We start from the raw sequence: 18900 nt of genomic DNA, 5'->3' as shown, positions 1-18900 counted from the left end.
ATATACACACACACACATATATATATACACAAACACACACATATATATACACACACACATATATACACACACACGTATATACACACACACACACGTATATACACACACACACATATATACACACACATATATACACACACACATATATATACACACACACATATATATATACACACAAACACACACACACACATGTATATATATACACACACACACACACACATATACATAAAACCCCTAAAGCCCCAGGTCTCAGCATGGGTGTCTGTGTAAGCTGTGTGTGTGTATATAAATATATATATATGTATAAACATATAGATATATATGTATATAACACCAGAACAACAAAAAACAGTCCCAGTGACCATGCTTGTGTTGTCTTGTTTCAGTATCTAAATATTAAAAAACAAAACCAAACCAGGTCCCAGTATATGTGTGTGTGTGTATATATATATATATATATATGTGTGTGTATATATATATATATATACATATACACTTACCAAAACCAACAAAACAACAATTTAAACAAAAAAAACCCACAAACACAAGCAACTCCCCTGGGTACATAACCTAACCCAGCCACACAGCATATGTCTGTATATACCCCTTATGGTGTGGAGATAAATACAAAACCAGTTTCAGGTCCCAGTACATATATACCTGGGTATGTTTGTGGATATTTAAATATATACAAATATATACACAAACCAGCTCCAGCTCCCAGTCTCTGTGTTCATGTATGTATAAATATAGAAATGTATACAGCAGTATATATGTAAAAGCTCCAGCTCCTAATGTGTATGTGAGTGTAAACATAATTATTTAAATAAATAAAAATCCCCACAACCAGTGCCAGATCCCAGTATATATTCTTGGCTGTATGTATATATTTACACATAAAACCCCAGCCCAGTTCCCTGTGTGTGTCTGTGTGTGTGTGTGTGTGTGTGTGTGTATACACCAAAGTTCCCAGTATGTGTGTTTTTATGTATCCATATACACCTATGTGTATTAGCTATATATACATGTATATATTAGCTATATATGTATATGGGCTATATATTAGCTCAATCCCAGCTCCCAGTGTCTGTGTTCCCATCTCTGTGTATCCATCTTTCTATCTAATTTATCCATCTATCTGTTGTGCTCCTACCTCTCTGTGTGTCTGTATATAAATATACATAAATATCTGTGTATAAATATAAATATACATAAATATCTGTACATCTATGTTACATACAGAAAAACCAACCAACCAGTCCCAGATCCCAGTATATAGATGTGTCTTTGTGTATAAAAACACCCCACCAGATTTCTTACTTGTTGAGCAGTATCCTCTCCCCAGGGACAGGCATAGGGAGCATCTTTTAACATTTTTTTTTTCCCAAGAAAACCCAAGAGCAATGACACAACCCCTGCCCACTTGTTTTGGACAGGGCTGAACCAGCAAAAGCCACGTGGTTTTTTCCAAGGTGTAACTGTAATGAAAACATTGCAAATACCACTTCAGTACTCAGGCAGCCCCCTGGAGTACTTCACTTGGCCACTTAACCATCAAATGGCTTCACCTCTTACCTCCTCACTTGATATTTAAATAGTTTGTATTCTATAAAAAGCATTTATTCAAACACGTTGTTTTAAGAGGTGTAATTGGTGTTCAAACCATTATTTTAAGGTGGTACTGCTTGCTTTAGGTATGCTCCTTTTGATCTAGTGCAGTTTTATTTTTTAATTTCTCTGAAATGAGAGATGCTCCACAGATCACCTGGAAACCTGGAGCTTAAATTAGCAATTTGAGCCCAAGTGCTGATTCTGCTGGATTCCAGGCAGGAGCGTTTCATGAGGCTGCTTCAGAAGAAGCTGTTGCTGCTGCTTTTCACAGGTGCTGGAGATTGACAAGATTTCAAATCCTGTCCTTCAAAATCCTTCAAGCAGAGCCCAACCCAACTGGCAGCACTTTTGGGTAACATCAAGATTTTACCAGCTCCACACAAGTTGCCTAAAGGGTGTAGTTTTTGTGAAGAGTTCTACCAGAGCTCTGCATTTCCTCACTTGCCTCCCTCCCAAGCTTCCAGTAGTTCCACGAATTGCACAAGGAGGCTTCAGCTTAATTACATAATTAAATCAAACCCCATCATGTTCTTATGAGATTTACCTGATTAACAGCCAAAACCAGCACTTTTTTTGTTCCCTTGCTGTCTTCCTGAAGTTCCCAGGTACCTTCAGATTAATTTATTTAAGGTAACTGACTTCCTAGGAAAGAAAAGAAATAAAAAGCAGATTGAAAGTTGTCTGTATAGAAGCAAAACTGCTGCTTGGTTGTAGCACTGCTCTGGTACTACTGCCATCCAGCACTGCAAAATGGGGTGTGAGGAAAAGGAAGCCCAACAATTTTATTGGGTACCCCAGGTTTTGTAGGAAAACTCAAATCTGCAGTAAAATTTATACACACCAGCACTGCTCTCACACAGAGCTGTTTTCTTGAGATTCTTGTTTAAAAAGCACACAAAAAAAGCCAGGGATGTTACCAGGTACCAAGGGCAAACAACTCTCCAAGTTTCTTTCCCTCATCAGCTTTAACTGATACTCAAATCCCTTTCCTTTTCTCATTTCCCAAAATGTTCTTGATATATTTCTTCATTAATTCTGAAGGGGTGAAGTATTTACAGTTTCCTTTGGAACTGTTTTCAGAGTGCATCTCTAACATGGATCTGTCCAGGGTGAAGAAACAGAAGGTAATTCCCACAGAAACAACACAGGGGAGACCCTGCTGTGACTTCTTCCCAAAATAATCCCAACAAAGTTAACACAGAAGGGCTGAACATCAGAGAGGAGCCTTCCTTAGACTAAAAGAAAAGTTAAGATTCACTCTGGAACAGTAGAAAACTGCTCAATGCAGAACACAGTGTGCAGGAAGACATGGAACATGGATCTCCCTCCCCTGCTGCTGTTAACATTGTCTTTCACACATAAAGTTGAAAATTTTCACCAGTTTTCCATGGATTTTGTTACTTGGCAATAGAAAAGTTACTGAGAAACTACTACAGAGACAAGAAGTTCATGATACTGACCCAGCTAAGTCATCCTTGTAATCTAGACCTGATTCTGGAATTAGGGAAAATAAAAATCTTTCCAGAAAACAGGATCATTTCACACAGTAAGGCTGCCTGGGAACTGCTGAAGAATTTCAACCTGACTTTTAGGTTTAACTACAAAAACACTGAAGGGTTCATTCTTTCCACACACTTTGCCCTTCTCAGCAAAGAGAGAAGGCCTTCTGCCTTCTGCAGAAAAAAACCCCCAGGATTTAATATGAAATTTAGAAACACCTTTTTTTTTTCGTCAGATTTGTCTTTTGTCCCAGAATGAGAAAAAACCTTGGTGTTATCCCTAGTGCCTCAGGGTCAAGAGAAAGTAGTAAATATTTATGCCTACAGTACACCAAAAAGAAGAGAAGTAGAGAATGCAGAACTTGGCAAATAACGTTTACATCCCTACAAAATTAAACCTCTCCTTGCAGAAATTACAAATCAGTAACAGGGAAACTGTGTTGTCTGCAGATCTTAAGTGTGACAAATGCTGTACTGGCTCTGAGTACAGTGGCAAAGCATTCCCTGGTATCCCAGACTTCCAGCAGGGCTCAAACAGTTCTCCAGTATCACTTGGGTTTACAACTTCTTAAGGCAACTCAGGAGTTCTTCTTTATCCATGTGGTATCCACTCTTCTTCCATTCATCCCTTAACTGCTGTAGCACTGCTCCAATTTCTTTTCCAGAAGACACTCCCATTTTTCTTAAGTCATGGCCACTAACAGGGAAAGAAGGAATTGTCCATTGCTGCAGTTCTCTTAGAAGTTGTTCCTCTCCTTGGTATTTCAGAAGCTCACAGATCCTGGAGTTTGTATTGGCTTCCCGGGACTAGAAGGAAAGAGGATTCCCAGTGAAACAGCAGCAAAGAGCTCCAAGTGCCCTCAGCAGTCCCTTATTCCCATGACATCCCATTAGGCAGCACCTGGACAGCAAGCTGGGACTATGAAACCAAGGATGACAACTTTCAAAACTCAGTCCTCACTTCTTAGGAGATCCCTGGGGACTTCCTGCATTCCAGGAAGAAGCTGCAACATTATCTGCAGCCTCTGACTGGAGAGGAACCTTTACCCTCCCTGAGCCCGTGCTCTGCTGCCTTCAGTCTCAGGGATTGCCATAAAAGTGCAGAATTTCACCTGAAAGTGACCTGAACTTTGCTGTGGAACAGTGTCCTGCTACACAGCACTCAGAAAAACACAGACCAAGGTTCCAGGAGCTGCACCAGCTTTCCAGTAATGAGTCAAGGAGCTCCATTTCACATCAAAAGCTGCCTCGGGTTCTAATGCAGAAGGGGAGGTTGTCCAGGGCTGGACAGCAGCCTCTCAGTCCCTGGGTATGTCCACAGGGAAATTCTGCTGCAGGAATGGCAGGAATATGCCATTTTTCAGACTGACTGAAAGGCAGGCTTTTAAACCCAGCCAAAATATCACTACAAGATGCTCAGATCTGCTAAAAACAGTTTTAGCAACTAGTTTATTTAGTTTCAATTAATTCCTTAAAAATTAAAGCCTTGGTGTTTTGGATGGGAAAGAATAAAGCTTTTCAATTCAAGTAGAAATGTCTTCTACCTATTCCTCTTCCAAGCCTTAACTCTGTTAAAGGAACACAATATTCTTACACCAAAATTTCTGCTTTATGCTGCAGAAATATGCCAGGACATTTGTAACAGCTCTCTTTAACTTTTGCCCCCCCTAATCAGAGGAGAAACAAAGGGGAAAACCACACGAAATAACTCCACCTCAGTAATTGGTCTCAATAATACAGACATTCTCCCAGTTACTGTGACAGTTTTACACAGGAGCAATCCATACCTACCTAATAGCTTTTGTCACAACTCACATTCCTGACAAAAATACCAGAGTTTTAAAACCCTGGCAAAGATTTGCCCAGGGCCAATAAACAAGCCTGACACTGCAAAGGCTCTTACTGGACAACTTGAGGCCTTTATTTTATTTTTTTTTCCCTAGATATTGTCATCTCTGCTGCTTTGTAAAACCAGAAATTCAGTTTAGTGTGAAGAACCAAAATGAAGCAATATGAACTACACTTACATCCATGATAAAGTCCTGGTATGGCCTAAGTGGTTCTGGACCTGTAGCTTTGGTTAACTCTTGTCGGTACTTCACTAAAAAAAGGCCAAGGTTTTTTTCATCTTTTGAGATTTTCAGCCTCAGATCAAGACTTGTGACATCATCTTTCACACTGAACAGTGATGTCAGGACAGTCATTGGTTTGGGACACAGGTTTTGAGTATTTTTTGTGACTCTGTCAAATTCCTCTAAATTCCCATCCAGTGGCAGTCCTGAAGGGATGCACACAAAAAAAGTGAAAGAAAGAGTGTTAATGAGAAACGTGGGTGTTAACACAGGACAACAAATAAAAACCTAATTTCCTTCTGGGTAAAAATGCTACTTTTTTGTTTACTTATGATACAGGAGTAGGAAATCAATCTTCATGTCACTTTACCTATGTACTGGGCAATATCCAGCTCATACATCAGGCGAACCAAATGATTCACATGGTTTCCAACAAGAATTTTTTTCAGTTCCACCCAGATCCTCTCTCCTGATATTCCAGCCAAACCTTTGGCATTTTCTTTAATTGCTTGCAGTGTACTGGGTTCATGATCACCAGGTTTTTCAGCGATCCTTCCATAGAACCTGCCCAAACAAAACCTCTGAATGTTGGGCTGAGAACAATTTTTCCATTTATTACTGATTATTATTTACTTATAATAGGAGAGGAAACCTAGCAACATGACAATTACAACTCTTTTTACATCACTGATATTTTTTGCATGTTTTTGAAACTTTCTACACTTCATTTCTTTATCTAGGAAAGGTAAAATTCTAATACCTGAAATATCTTAGGATTCGTAAATAATCTTCTTGTATTCTCTCACTTGCCTTTCCCACAAATCTGATTTTCTTGTTTTTCAAGTCTTCATAGCCATTAAAAAAATCATACAGCATCCCATCCAAACCTAGAAAAACAAGAAGAAAAAAAAATTACCATCCTGGCTGATACAATCAAACACTGTGATATGAAAGCAGAGGAAGCAAGTTGAGTGATTTGACCTGGTCTGTCAGCTCATCTGATGTATTTGTACAGATCTCCCAGCTGACAGCAGCAGAAATAAAACTGAAACAAGCTGAGAGAATTTGTCAGCCTAATCTCAAAAGCAGCATTCCATCTAAATACTTGCTTTTGGAAGAATTTACCTAAAAACATGGAATTGACAGTCAGATCCCTCCTTTCAGCATCCTTTTCCCAGTCAGTGGTGAATTCAACCTCTGCATGTCGTCCATCAGTGACAACATCTATCCTCAGAGTAGTGATTTCAAAATTCTCTTCATGGAGCTGAAAATCCCACAGACATTGTTACTTGAACACAATCACCAATACAAAAGTAAAAGCTGAATTTTTTCAGTTTGTAGACAGTGCTCAAGCTGGATACATGCAAATCAACACATACCAAGTTTTTAAACAGGGCAGGTAATTGGGAAATTTCCCTGCAGAAGACAGAGTAAGAGGCAGAAGAATGAGCAAGGTAGAGAAAATTTGGGAAATCAGGAGCAGGAAACACTCAGATCAACTCACTCACACTATCTGAGCAGCCCACATTATCTCTACTAGTGATGACAGAGCAGTGCAAATTGGTTATGCAGAGGTAAAATATGGTGAATAATTGAATTCTACATACAATAAGTAATTGAAAATACCTCCATATTTTAAAGCAGCATCACATTTAAACTTCTGGAGTGCTATTTCAACACAGAAGGAGCACACTACCAGTTTTCTACAGGATACACTGCACGTTCACAGACACAGTTAGAAAAGCTCCAAGTCAAATCATAAACTCACCCTGGCAGTAATGGTCCCATGTTTTTCTCCTTTGTTATTGATCATACGAACACCAGCAGATGTGAACATTTCCTTCATCTCTGCTGGTGTAGCTGTAGTGGCAAAATCTATATCTTGTGGTGTCATTCCACTCAGCAAATCCCTGACAGCACCTCCTGCTATTCTCAGCTCATAGTTTTTCTTTTCAAACAGTTCTGGGAAGAAAAGGAAAATCATAAAGCACTCTCTAAAATAAAAGCCACTGTCAGCCATAACCTAGCTTTCCACAAAATAAAATCATAGATGTGAGAATACACACTCAAATAGTCAGCAGAGTACTATGTGTGCACCTCATGCAAAATGCACTAAATCAGTACACAGCTAACCTCCCACGTGTACCTTTCTCAGCCATTTCTCACACGTTTATTGGGGGCATTTCTGGTAACATAAGCATTAACAGGCTGCTTATCCGTACTGGAGAGCTCTGGGCTGAACACTTTTAGCAGGGAAACGTGCTCAGCTTACTTATGGCACAGCACAGTGAACTGGGACCCAGATTTCTTCAGGATGCAAAACCCCACGACAGAAGCCTGAGCTCTGCCAGGTACTTTGGAGTCATTTCAAAGTGACAGTGACCAGAGCTGCCCTGCAGCACCCACCACCAGGCCAAAAGCTGCTCCATAGGATCCCAGACTGGTGTGGGTTGGAAGGGGCTGTCGGGATCACCTAATTCCAACCAGATGCCATGGTCTGGGACACCTCCCACAGCCCAGAGTGCTCCAAGCCCCATCCAACCTTCAACACTGCCAGGGATGGGGCAGCCACAGCTTCTGGGGGCAACCTGAGGGGATCAGCACCCTCACACCAAAGAATTTCTTCCCAATGTCCAACCTGACCCTCCCTCTTCCAGTTTACTGCCATTAATCCCCGGTTTTATGGGTACATACTCTTGTAAAACACTCCTCCCCAGAACCTGTAGCATTTTCAGGTCTCCTGTCCTCCATGCTGAACAACCCCACCTCCCTCCAGAGCCGAGCCGCCTCCTCCATCCCCTGCTCAGCAGATCGCAGCTGCAAAGCCTCGACTCCATGGCTTCACCTTTCCAGCGGGGCCATTTTTTTTCCCCCCTCCTAATTCCGGGGGCATTTTTTTGCCTCAGCTCAGCCCTTCCCCTCCTCCGTACTCACCCGCCACGCTGCGCAGCCCCGGCGTGAAGAGCGCCTGGAACTGAGGCGACTGCAGCTTCATGGCGCCCAAACCACCTCCTCCTCCTCCGTGCCTCAGCCGGAGCGGCGGCAACAGCCGCAACAATCCGGCCCTTCCGTGCAGAACCTCAGCCCACATCTGAGGAGAAACACCAACAGTCAGACAACACCCGATTATCCCCCAACCCTCCCGATACCCCTTTCCCCTCAAACACAACGCACCCGATGGAGCTGACGAACCGCTCCCTCCCGCCTTCCTCCGCCCCGGCGCCGGGCGATGAGCTCGGCAGAGCGACCGGGACCGGACCGCCCCTTTCCCCGGCGTGAGGCGGAACCAAGCCCGGGCCCTCCTCTACTTCTGGAATTCGGATCCTTTCCTATCTCTGGAGCTCGGAGCCTTCCCAGTCTCTGAAGTTCGGACTCGCCTTTATCTCAGGAGCCCGGGTTCCCCCCCATCTCCCCTCAGCGGGGCCGCCGGCCCCGCTGAGGGGAGATGGGGGGACCCGGGCTCCTCAGCGCTGTTGCTGTGCAGTGGAAATGGGTTATTTATTGGAGGTTCAGGAATATTAACGTTTTCCATCCAAGCAATTGCTGTAGTGCCCCAGTGTTGAGCTGGGAGGGTGTATTTCTCTTCAGTTGTACCATTTTGGAAAGCTGCTGTTCTGTATTTCCACGGTGTTTGTATTGGGTTGTACATGAGTGATTACACACAGGTGTTTATTTTTTTTTTCCCAGTACTTCATGAAACAATCCCTAGGAAGCCCAAGAACATGCTGGTTTTAAGCATTAAAAATAGACGTTCATTTAAATTAGATACAAGTTTCTTTTATATCTACTAAATAACACTGGAGAATTACCCTTGAGATGAGCAGAGCTTCTTTAGTGAGCTTTATTGAAACAGAAACTGGAAAGTAAATTCTAGTAAGTAGCCATTTTGTATTCAGTGGCAGCTAAAAATATGGTTATTTCTCTTCTTGGAGTAAATGGGACTCTGCTGAAAGCCATTTTACCTGAACTTGACTCTGTCCTCTCCACGGAGAGATGCTGCAATTCTGTGGTTTGTGTTCTTAACACTGGGGGCTTGTGTTCATTTTTTGCTGTAACCTCTGTAAAACGGTGACACAGCTCATGTGCTGGGACATGGCTCATCTCTTTAACCATCTAAAAACTGTGGTCAGCATGCTCAGAGTTTTTCTGATCCTTCTTTGGACGACGAACTTGGTTCAACCAAAGGCAGCTCCCAATGCAGGAGGTAAGGAATCTTCCTTCCTACCAGCATGACAACGGGTGGGTGACAATGAGTGACCATGAACCATGAGGCAAACTGTGCCATGCCACTTGCCTCTGGGACAGACACTATTCCTGCCTTGGCTTATCCAAAGACATAATCCAGCCAGAGCAAAGGCATTATTCCAGATGGCCGTATTACTTCCAGGAACAAAACTGCAGTTAGCTGCCCAACCATGATGACACAAAGTTTCCCCAGCATGGTCCTGGTGTATCAACAACCAGTTTTTGTGGGCATCTCGATGAGGAATGTTTTTTAGGGAAGCACCTCAGGGTGGTTCATGTCAGGGTTTTGAAAGGTGCATGCTTGAAAATTTAACTTCTGGGTGTCCAAGGGTGAGCTCATGGGAGAAGTGGGGACTGGTGTCCTTCAGCTACCTTGGAGATGGCACTAAGGGAGCACAGGCTCTGAAGAACTCTAAATATGGAGCAGGGTAGATTGATTATTTCATTGCCTTGCCATTTATATGCTAACATTTTCCCCCAGCATGAGATCTTCCTCATTTCCATATGAACTCCAGGAATCCAGTCGTTTTAAATTACCACTCCCATCCTTCTATGTTTTCTTCCACTTGTGCTTAATTCCTCTGTTCATCAGCTTATTTCCTCTCTCATATACAACCTCTGGTGGCTGTCAGCCTTCTCTCAGAAAGCCCCCACTTTATGGTCTACTGCCACACTTATGTGGCTGAGAGTTGCTGATGACTTGATCAGCCCTGTTCCAATACAGATTCCACCTCTGCCTCTGTGGCCATGATGAACAAGTTGAAAAGCCTGAACAATTACTAAGCCAAACACAATATATCATTGTGGGCTTCAAAGCTGAAACTGTTGTAAGAAATAATTTTTAAGCTAAGTTTTAAGTAGACTCTATTTGATGAAGTTTTGGTTGTCATTTAAGGATCTTTTTCAAGTATTAGAAACAATTTTAAAGAAGCTGTAGAGAATATGAAAAATCATTTGCTTGCATTGCTTACTGCTTGTAAATACCTATTGCTCTAAACAATTCACTGGATTACTATGTAATGAATAATTTTGTTTTCTTCCTTTCAGTTCAGGTTTTCCCACCTGTTAACTTCACCCTTACAGTCTCTGCATTAGCACAAGTAGTTTTACACTGGAAACCAAACCCTCATCAAGAACAAAAAAACTACACTATTAGATATGATGTGAAAATCCTAAGCCCTGTGCCTGAAGAGGTAAGATAAAAAATAAGTCCAGTATCCTAAGAAGGTTAAATTCCTGTTGAGTTAAACATATTGAGGCACGGCATATCTGCTGAATGACTGGCACGTTGAATTTATCATCTTTATCAGAAACAAATAGCAGGAGCACTGGAGATACCCTTCCAGCTGTGCTCCTGGGTACAGCTCTGCTGGGACAAGGGCTGGCCTGGGACGTGCAGTCTCTGTTGGGATCCATCTTGTAAGGAAGCTGCAAACTGGGTTTAAGTTTCACCCCCATTGAAATCAGCTCACTTAATTCACAGCAATGCCAGGAGATCATTAAAATGTCAGACCACATTTCATCACAGCTCTATGCTATAGATAATTTTTTGTAAGATAAAGGTCCTGCTGTCTTAAATGAGAAACCCTGCACACTTCTTGTGTGGATTACTTGTACTCTCTAGTTCTATACACTTAACCAGCTAAGCTGGCCAGTTTGCCTCTTTCAAGGACTGAATCAGTCTCTGCAGGTCCCTTGATTCAGCTTCCATTACATGTGGTGCTTATGTGATTTTTGATTTTTTTTTCCTCCAAGTATGACACAAGGAAGACCCACAGCATCCGAACAGCTCCACTTCACAACGGTTTCTCCGCGTGTGTTCGGACACTGCTTCTCCACGAGGACCTTCAGGGGAGAAGTGACTGGGTGAAGGAAACACTCCTGCCTCTGCCAGGTAAGAAAAAATGCCAGGGAGGTCTGAGTTCTTGTGACTTTTATGAAAAAGATTTTTCTTCTTCTTTAAAATTCCTTGGCTCTGCAGGTGCTCCAGAGACGTCAGTCACTGATCTGTCCTGTGTTACCCACATCACCATTTCTAGTACTGTTTCTCTCCACTGCACTTGGCTGCCTGGCCAAGGGGCACCAGAAGATACAGAGTACTTTCTATTTTACAGGTTGGTGTTTTCTCCTGTTTTAGTCAGCAGTGGATTTGTGTAAGAGCATCATGTCTCACAAGTGTTTTAATGCAGGTATGAGACGTACACTGAACGATGCCAAGATTATATCAAAGACAAGTGGAACAGGAATACTGAGTGCAGATTTTCAGTGACTCACATTGATCCTGAAGGGCTTGACAATCTCATTGTAATACACATTAATGGGTCTAGCAAGTATGCTGCAATCAAACCTTTTCAGCAACTATTTAACCAAAATGCCATTGGTGAGTAAATATAAATAATAAAATACACAAAAATACACATTTTTAAAATTAAAAACATCTAGAGGATTATCAGAATATTTGTGATGGAATATTACTGAATAGTTCTTGATGCAGGTGAAAACACGTTGGCTTTGCTTAGACATCTTAATGACACTGGAAAGATCATAAGGCAGAAATGGATGCTTTTAACTAACTTTAAAATAGAAAACAGTTACTCTGTTTGTTAGCCAAAGCATTATTTCCATTATTAATTTTCAGTTGATTTAGTCAACATACCTTCAAGTACAATTTTCACTACTTTTTATTTTACAGCCTTTCTTTAAAAGTAAAAAAACCCTGCATGATGTTACCATGTCCTTGTAAAGAAAAGCACTGAGCTGTTGAATAGAAGGTGGTGTCAGCTATGACCATCACCTTCCATCCACTCAAATAATTTCACTTCCTTCACTACTTCCATGCTGTTTACATGTTTTTGTAAACAGACAACTCTTCCCTTCTTCATAGTTCAGTCAGATAAAACAATAGATACACTTTCGTTTTAGAAATCCTTCCCATAATAGCTGCTGATCCATTTTTTTTCATTTGTTTCAGTTTTCAGTAACTTCCCTGGTTACATGGTTTAGGCTTTTTTTTTTTTTTTCTTTTATTAGTAATTCCACACTTTCTTGAAAATTATTTTGATAAATTCCCCCACCATTAATGTCAGTTTCCAAACCTTTTAAGTGGATTTTTAAAACTTATCCCTAAACTATCTTCTCCAGTATAGTTACTCTTCCTAAAGCCTTATCTTTTCTGTTCAAAATATGAAGGATTATAGGTCCTACTTGGAAACTATCAGATTATAAAGTGCTCCAGTTCTTAGTATTTAAACATTGCTCTATAAATAACTTACCAGTACAGTTTTCTTTTTGTAGAGAAAGTGAATGTTCCCAGAAATGTCACTGTATTCCTAGAGGAAAATGATCTCCTGGCCACTTGGGAGAAGCCAATTTCTCCTTTCCCTAAGGAATGTTTTGAATATGAACTTTACCTCCTCAACTTGAAGTCAGGTAACAAGCAGGTAATTGCTTCTCTGCTGCCCACATAATACATCCCATGCCTGTCTCTGAGCTCACTGTCCTGTAGAGCTACAATCTGCCTTTATGCAGCCTGCTGAAAAAACCCTCAATTTTAAAACATTTAAAATGAAATGTGCTATTAGTACAGTTTTGAAACTATAGACTTGTGGTGGAACTTGTGTCCCTTTTGTGACCAGGCTTCAGCAAAGTCAAAATCTCATCAGTTTTAATTTTCTCCTCTTTTTCTGATGCCATTTATGCCTGCCACAAACTATCCACAAGAGAGAAGGACAAAATTGCAATTATTTACTTTTAGGCAGATGGGTTTAGAACAGTCAGAGAATGGACAATTCTGAAAATTCAGCACTAAGTGTCTTAAGGAAAAATGAAAAGAAGAGGCACCTTTCAAGAATTTGTCCTGAAACACTCATGTATGAGAAAAAATACAGCTATAAAAATGAAGAAGTTACTTGAAAAGCAAGGCCAGATGCTCAATGTTCTTCTAGTGAAGGAGTTACAAAAAGATAAAAATGATTAAAATTTGTTTTCTGAACTGTTTAGTCTTGAGTCTTACAGTACAGTATTTTTTTCCTAACAGATTCTGAAAATATCCTCAAATGACTTCAGATTACGGGTTGATGTTACCAGCCAATATTCCCTACAAATAAGAGCTAATCACCACACGTGTTCTGCCAGAGGATTCTGGAGTGACTGGAGTGAGATTATTTATGTTGGTAAGAATGACATGATACTGCCTAGTAGTGAGTATTATTGCACTGCTGGAAAGCACATGCTGCCCCATCATGAGCAAGTGTAACACCAAGTATTTTCAACAGAATCCAAGATGTTGGGGTGAGGAGAGGGAGGGGAAAGCATGGTTTTACCATCTTTGAAACATGATAATTTGCCCCACTATATTCTGTGCCCCACTATATTTCCTGCTTGCTAAATATGTTTTTTTGGAAATAACAGTTTCCTTATCATGGCATGTTATCAGCTGTTTCTTCTTAGACATCCTCCTTTGCTCTTATCTTTTGACTTGCTTAACTTCCTGATTTTCACAAAAAAACCCCACCCCATGTCCCAAATGCTCTCCTGTTTACTGCACTTTTCTCTTGTTCTCTGTTTGCTGGTGAATGTGACTGAACCTGCTGGTGTTTTGCTGCCTTACTCTTAAGAGCACACCTTGACCTTCCCACCTGGCTCAATGGCACTGACAAGTCCCTGGGAAGAGAGGCTCAGTCACTTGACCACTCATCCAGGCAGCCAGGTGGACCATTAATTAACCAGACTGGGCCTGTTCATTAACCTCATGCACCTACCTGGGAAATATTCAGATGAGACCAGCTTTGAGACCAGCAGACCTCTTCTGAGCCCATACCTGTCCTGTAGCAGCAATCCTCCAACAGAAAACAAACTCAAGAACATTTCTAGATCCTTTCCTTGTGTGGTGGTGATCAAGCTCCATGAAATGCAGGCACCTGCTGCCAAAGCAGGCTTTAGAAAAATTGCACCTTGACATCAGCTGTCTCTAAGAGGTTGTTTAGAAGCTTTACAGTCAGCAAAAGTAGATAAAAATTGTTTGTGCAGTGAGGTGAGCTGGACATCCTGATGAACTGCACAGGGCTGCCCAGTACAAATCACATCTGTGAAGCTGGAGGGACCTGTGAAAAGCCATTGTGAGGGGTCACACTTCTAAAGATGCACAGGTCAAGCTTGGGGCTGAGATGTACCACAGCACATTTGTGCTGTCCCCTTCCTGCTTTCCCAGCAAGGCTGGAAGGTTTCAGGGCTCCCCTTGTGTCAGCTGCAGCACTTCTGGAGCTGTCTCTGCTGTGCAGTGTGCTCAGGACTGAGGAGCCTGGGAACATCACTGACACAGTGATGCATGGGCCAGGTGGTTATCAAAACCACACAGGGACTCAGCAGCCTTTTGAAAATGCAGTCCAATGTAAATGTTTCTTTTAGATGGCATAATGGGGCACAAAAATAATGGTTGTGGTCACTGAGCAGTGCCTTTTCAAACCAGGAACATTGACCTTGATGGAAATGCCTGTGTCTGCTCACAGAGGAGAAATTCTTCCCAGGAAGATGAACTGACAACCAGCTCACCAGACACACAGGGGGTTTTGATGTCTTTTTTTACAGGCAAATTTAGGAAGTCAGAGAAACCCTGCTGTCCTTCTGCTGGGCCTGGCTCCTCACACTTTTCAGCTTGTTCTCTTCTTTCTGTCAAAATGAAAGACATTTATTGTTGAAATTAGAAATGCAGTTTCATGGAAATCCTTCTTGAAGCTCTGTGTTTTGTTTCTAATTCTACACACAAAGTCTTCATTCTTTGCTTGTTAATTTGTGGTGTGAATATAGTCACACAAAACAGCTGATAAAATATTTTCTAAAGTGTGTTTAAAATGATCTGCACTAAAATGGCATATTTCTTTTTTCTTGAAATTTAGGACAAAACAAACTGGAGAATCCTGTAGCCTGGATTCTTGCTGTGCTTTGTGTGTCCACATGCTGCACATTCCTGCTTGTTGCTATAATATGCAAAATGTAAGTGTCATCACCTTTTAATTTCAGTTTAACTAAGGATCAGGTGTTCATCAGGTGGGGGGGGATGTCACAAGCTCTGCTTAACTTTAAGAAAGGGCACAGAATTTGGTATTCAAGCGTAATTATTCAAAACAGGGCATTTTAGCAACTGAAATGTGATGTCTGTACCCTGGGATACATCAAAGACAAGAAAAAGCTCACTCTGCAGCACCTGCTAGCACAAACCCCCTCCATCTGTATGTCTGAGCCAGCCAAAAGTGTCAGGCTGGAGAGGAGCATCTCACAGGGTTCCAGCAGGAGTTGTTATCACAGGGCTAAGCAGAACTGTTTGCCCTCAGCTGTCTCTGGTCCTGTTCCTTGCCTCCTCCTCACTCCCTCAGCACACAATTATTTGCAATTGCTCTCCCACCAAGAGACACAGGTAGATCATGTCCTAAAAACTAAAGTCTGAGCAAGAGGCAACCTGTCTTGAATGTCCAAACAAAGCAGATGACAACACAGCCCCTGGGAAGAACACGAGGGCAAACAGACAGATCACAGCAATTAATTTCTCTCCAAGAGAGGCTGTTCCTGGCTGTGAACCCCACAGCAATGCTCCTCGGGTGGGACCTTCCAGCCCAGCTCTCTGCTGAGAGGGCAGCAGAGATTCTGCCAATCACCTCTGTGCCATCCACATGTACCCTGGGGCCACAAGTGTCCTGGCAGGGATGGCACAACTGCCTGGGCCACAGGGTGGGCCCTTAGCTGTGGCTGTGACCCCTTTTGAACCTCTGCTGCCTCTGTCAGATGGTGATGCCTGAGCAGGGCTGGTGGTGCAAGGGAAAGTGCTGCCTGTCAGATCCATCACCCATCAGGAGCAGCAATTCTTTCACATCCCCTCACTACTGGGTTGTTTTTTCTTGCAGAAACCACGTATGGAGTAAATTGTTCCCACCAATTCCAACACCCAGCAACAAATTCAGAGATCCCTTCCCAAATGACTATGAGGTAAAATAATTTATTTTTCTTTTTTTTTTTTTTTTTTTTTTTTACCAGAAGGAACCCTTTTGTTTGTGTGATGCTCTTTCCCTGCAAGGCTGGGAGCATCAAGCTTGTTATTACTCAGTTACTTTTTCACCTCTAAGCATTTCTAATGCCCATATTAACCATGCTGTGCAGAACTTGTGCAAGTGGGAAAAGGTGGGTGCAGTTAATGTAATTGCATGCACAGCCTTGACTGTGAGTTTGACATCCAGTTACCCATCAAATTTAGCAATTTGTGAGATTGTTCTTGCAATCCTAACAGCTGTGCTGGGTTCTCACCTGGATGTGCAGCCACCTCTTCTGTGGAGGACAGGTTCCTGCCTGGAATAGCTCTGGATTTGGCCTTGTTTGTAGATAAAGTGTTTTGGGAAGGGTTAAAGCCAAACAAAACCCCAGATCAGTCAGAGCTGTCCCAGTGCACTGGGTTGGAGGAAGGGTTAAGTGCTGTCATCAAGTGTTTTTCTAACGTGCATCAAATTTCAGGCAGACAGTGCTGTACCCATAGCTCTGCCTTTTGCACAGAAATGCATCTGCTCCTGGAGAGCTGATTTATTTTGTGAAACCAAACAATGGGAAATGTTTTGTCCTCCTGCTAAGCTGATCTTAAGCCTTATTATGTTTGCTATTACTTCCTGATAAATACATCTGCCTTGCAGATAAGACAAGCTCCTCATAGTCTGCTCCAGAGAAGTGCTGCTCAGTAACTAGACTTTAATTTGTCCCCTTAGAATAGGGGTTGGATTGTTTGGGTATTGTTCTTCTGCCATGGTCTGGGTCAAGGAAACAGGCTTAAAAGATTATTATATAATGTTTGTTTTTAATTAAAGTCACTGGTGTAAAATAAAACGACTCAGGGTATCACAAATAAGAACAAGAGAAATAGCAAATATTAGCAGTGCAGCTGGAAACTGTGAGCATGCAAAGGCTGTTTCACATTATCCAAGTGGCACTGCCTTGGTTTTAGTCCTTGCTTTATTTAAAGTGAGCTCAGTGTGGGTAGCAGACACCAGCTGGGGGCTTTCTGCTGGCACTGCACAGCTGCAAGGGTGGTGGCACCAGCAGGGAGAGGTGACAGCATGACCCTGGTGTCTCTGCTAAGATCATCTGGGAGAGTGAAACCCCTGGCAGCTGTTTCTTGTGGCCATTCAGTTCCTAAATTTGCAGTGTAAACAGCCTGGTGAGCTGCTGAAAGCCCCTGCAGCCCGTGGGAGCTCTGCTCAGCCCCTGGGAGCAGCTCTGCTCCCACCACCCCTGTGGGCTCCCAGCATCACACTGCTGCTCCCTGCATCCTTCTGAAAGTCCCCCTGGCCATGCACCCTTGTTTGATCAACTCTGCTCTGTGCTGAGGGGTTGGGAACTGGCCCCACAAGTGAGCTTCACCTCTGTGAATTCAGAAAAATTCCCCTGGCTGTCTGCTGGGCCACCCTGCCCAACTGAATGATGCCAAACACATCAGATGGGAAATCTGGGGGTCTGGGGCTGCTGGCCTGAGGGATGAAGTGATGAGCAGCCCTGTGAGACTTTCAGTGGGAGTGTGACCCTTTTGGTGAAATTCTTCTGTTGAACCCAAGGCTCTTAGTTTTTACCTCACCAAACACTTTGGGTGAATCTCTCTTTGAATGTACCAACTTGAAACACTGTGTTCTGCAAAACCTGTTAAGTGGGCTTTGTAGCATTTGTTTCATAACAAATATTCAACAGAGGCTTAAAAATGGTTATGTCTTGACTTCTCTCCAGTAGTGGGGTTCAGCTGAGAGCCTCCCTTCACCTCCCAGCTCACCAGCAGTGTTTGCTTTCCAGAGAGCACTTACCTGCACCAGAGAGACCGAGGTGGGCAGCTCTGCTGAAGATCAATCCTGCAGTGTCCTTGATGACTCTGTCTTCTGAGAAGCTGTGTGTCCAGGGGATGTCACCCAGTGTCACCAGAGCAGGCTTCATGTCACTGCTGCTGTGGCTGTTTCCAGCAAGGGACCAGGACCAGGACCATGAGAAGCTATTAAATAGAGCCACAGTTTAAGCAGGGCATGAAGAACATGGTACAAGAGCTGTGCAGGGAAAATCTAGATAAGAGCTAATGGCTTTTTTCTTGTTGACAGCTTCATCTTTTGGATTTTTGTTTTGTTTTAAATAACTCCCAACAACTCAAGATGCAAACAACTGGGACTTGGCACATCACTGTGTATGGCAGCAAGGTACCCAGCCACAGCCACAGCAGTGACCAAGATGGGTCAAATACTAACAAAAAAGTAAAATAAGCTGTGGAGCACCCCAGTGCTCTCATCCCCAATGCTGCATCCTATGGCACATCCACCACAGAAGTGGGGGCTCACTCAGCCTTCACCCATAGCCTTGGGTGCTGCAAAAAGACCTTGCTGCCACAGCCACAACTCCCAAAATCTCCAGGTCTGTGTGCACAGCAGTTTTTTGCAGGTGGCCTGGGGTGCTGCATGGGTTGT

The 18900-nt window shown here is 42.6% G+C and overlaps 2 protein-coding genes across 3 annotated transcripts; one reads left to right on the top strand and one right to left on the bottom strand.

The window, feature by feature from the left end:
- Window positions 1-2978: 2978 nt before the first annotated feature.
- On the bottom strand, window positions 2979-18347 carry TRNT1 (tRNA nucleotidyl transferase 1). Of its 2 annotated transcripts, XM_071756353.1 has the most exons (9): window positions 18256-18347; window positions 14191-15097; window positions 8120-8276; window positions 6954-7147; window positions 6311-6449; window positions 5946-6072; window positions 5556-5749; window positions 5141-5391; window positions 2979-3920 (listed from the first exon to the last, which is right to left on the bottom strand). In XM_071756353.1, the coding sequence occupies exons 2-9, from the start codon at window positions 14245-14247 to the stop codon at window positions 3672-3674; spliced, it is 1368 nt and encodes a 455-aa protein (XP_071612454.1). In that variant the 5' UTR covers window positions 14248-15097; window positions 18256-18347; the 3' UTR covers window positions 2979-3671. The 2 variants fall into 2 exon arrangements, with proteins under 2 accessions (XP_071612454.1, XP_071612455.1); XM_071756354.1 differs by lacking the exons at window positions 14191-15097; window positions 18256-18347 and adding an exon at window positions 8360-8463.
- IL5RA (interleukin 5 receptor subunit alpha) lies at window positions 8851-18503 on the top strand. The gene is made up of 10 exons (XM_071756364.1): window positions 8851-9389; window positions 10478-10623; window positions 11186-11324; window positions 11412-11544; window positions 11620-11810; window positions 12725-12870; window positions 13467-13602; window positions 15325-15421; window positions 16327-16408; window positions 18245-18503. The coding sequence occupies exons 1-10, from the start codon at window positions 9266-9268 to the stop codon at window positions 18329-18331; spliced, it is 1281 nt and encodes a 426-aa protein (XP_071612465.1). The 5' UTR covers window positions 8851-9265; the 3' UTR covers window positions 18332-18503.
- Window positions 18504-18900: the final 397 nt, after the last annotated feature.

This window comes from Heliangelus exortis, chromosome 12 (genome assembly GCF_036169615.1).
Source record: "Heliangelus exortis chromosome 12, bHelExo1.hap1, whole genome shotgun sequence".
In the NCBI taxonomy this organism is placed as follows: domain Eukaryota; kingdom Metazoa; phylum Chordata; class Aves; order Apodiformes; family Trochilidae; genus Heliangelus; species Heliangelus exortis.
Note: the sequence above shows the minus strand (reverse complement) of the source record. Positions and strands in the feature narration are given on the sequence as shown.

Excerpts from the sequence above, each read along its gene's own strand:
- IL5RA (XM_071756364.1), top strand. The coding sequence starts at position 9,266 with ATGTGCTGGGACATGGCTCATCTCTTTAACCATCTAAAAACTGTGGTC. Across the intron at positions 13,603-15,324 it reads GAGTGAGATTATTTATGTTG|GACAAAACAAACTGGAGAAT; the intron begins GTAAGAATGACA and ends CTTGAAATTTAG. Across the intron at positions 16,409-18,244 it reads CCTTCCCAAATGACTATGAG|AGAGCACTTACCTGCACCAG; the intron begins GTAAAATAATTT and ends TTTGCTTTCCAG.
- TRNT1 (XM_071756353.1), bottom strand. The coding sequence starts at position 14,247 with ATGGGCTCAGAAGAGGTCTGCTGGTCTCAAAGCTGGTCTCATCTGAAT. Across the intron at positions 7,148-8,119 it reads GGGGCTGCGCAGCGTGGCGG|AACTGTTTGAAAAGAAAAAC; the intron begins GTGAGTACGGAG and ends TTTTCTTCCCAG. Across the intron at positions 6,450-6,953 it reads ATGGGACCATTACTGCCAGG|CTCCATGAAGAGAATTTTGA; the intron begins GTGAGTTTATGA and ends TGGGATTTTCAG.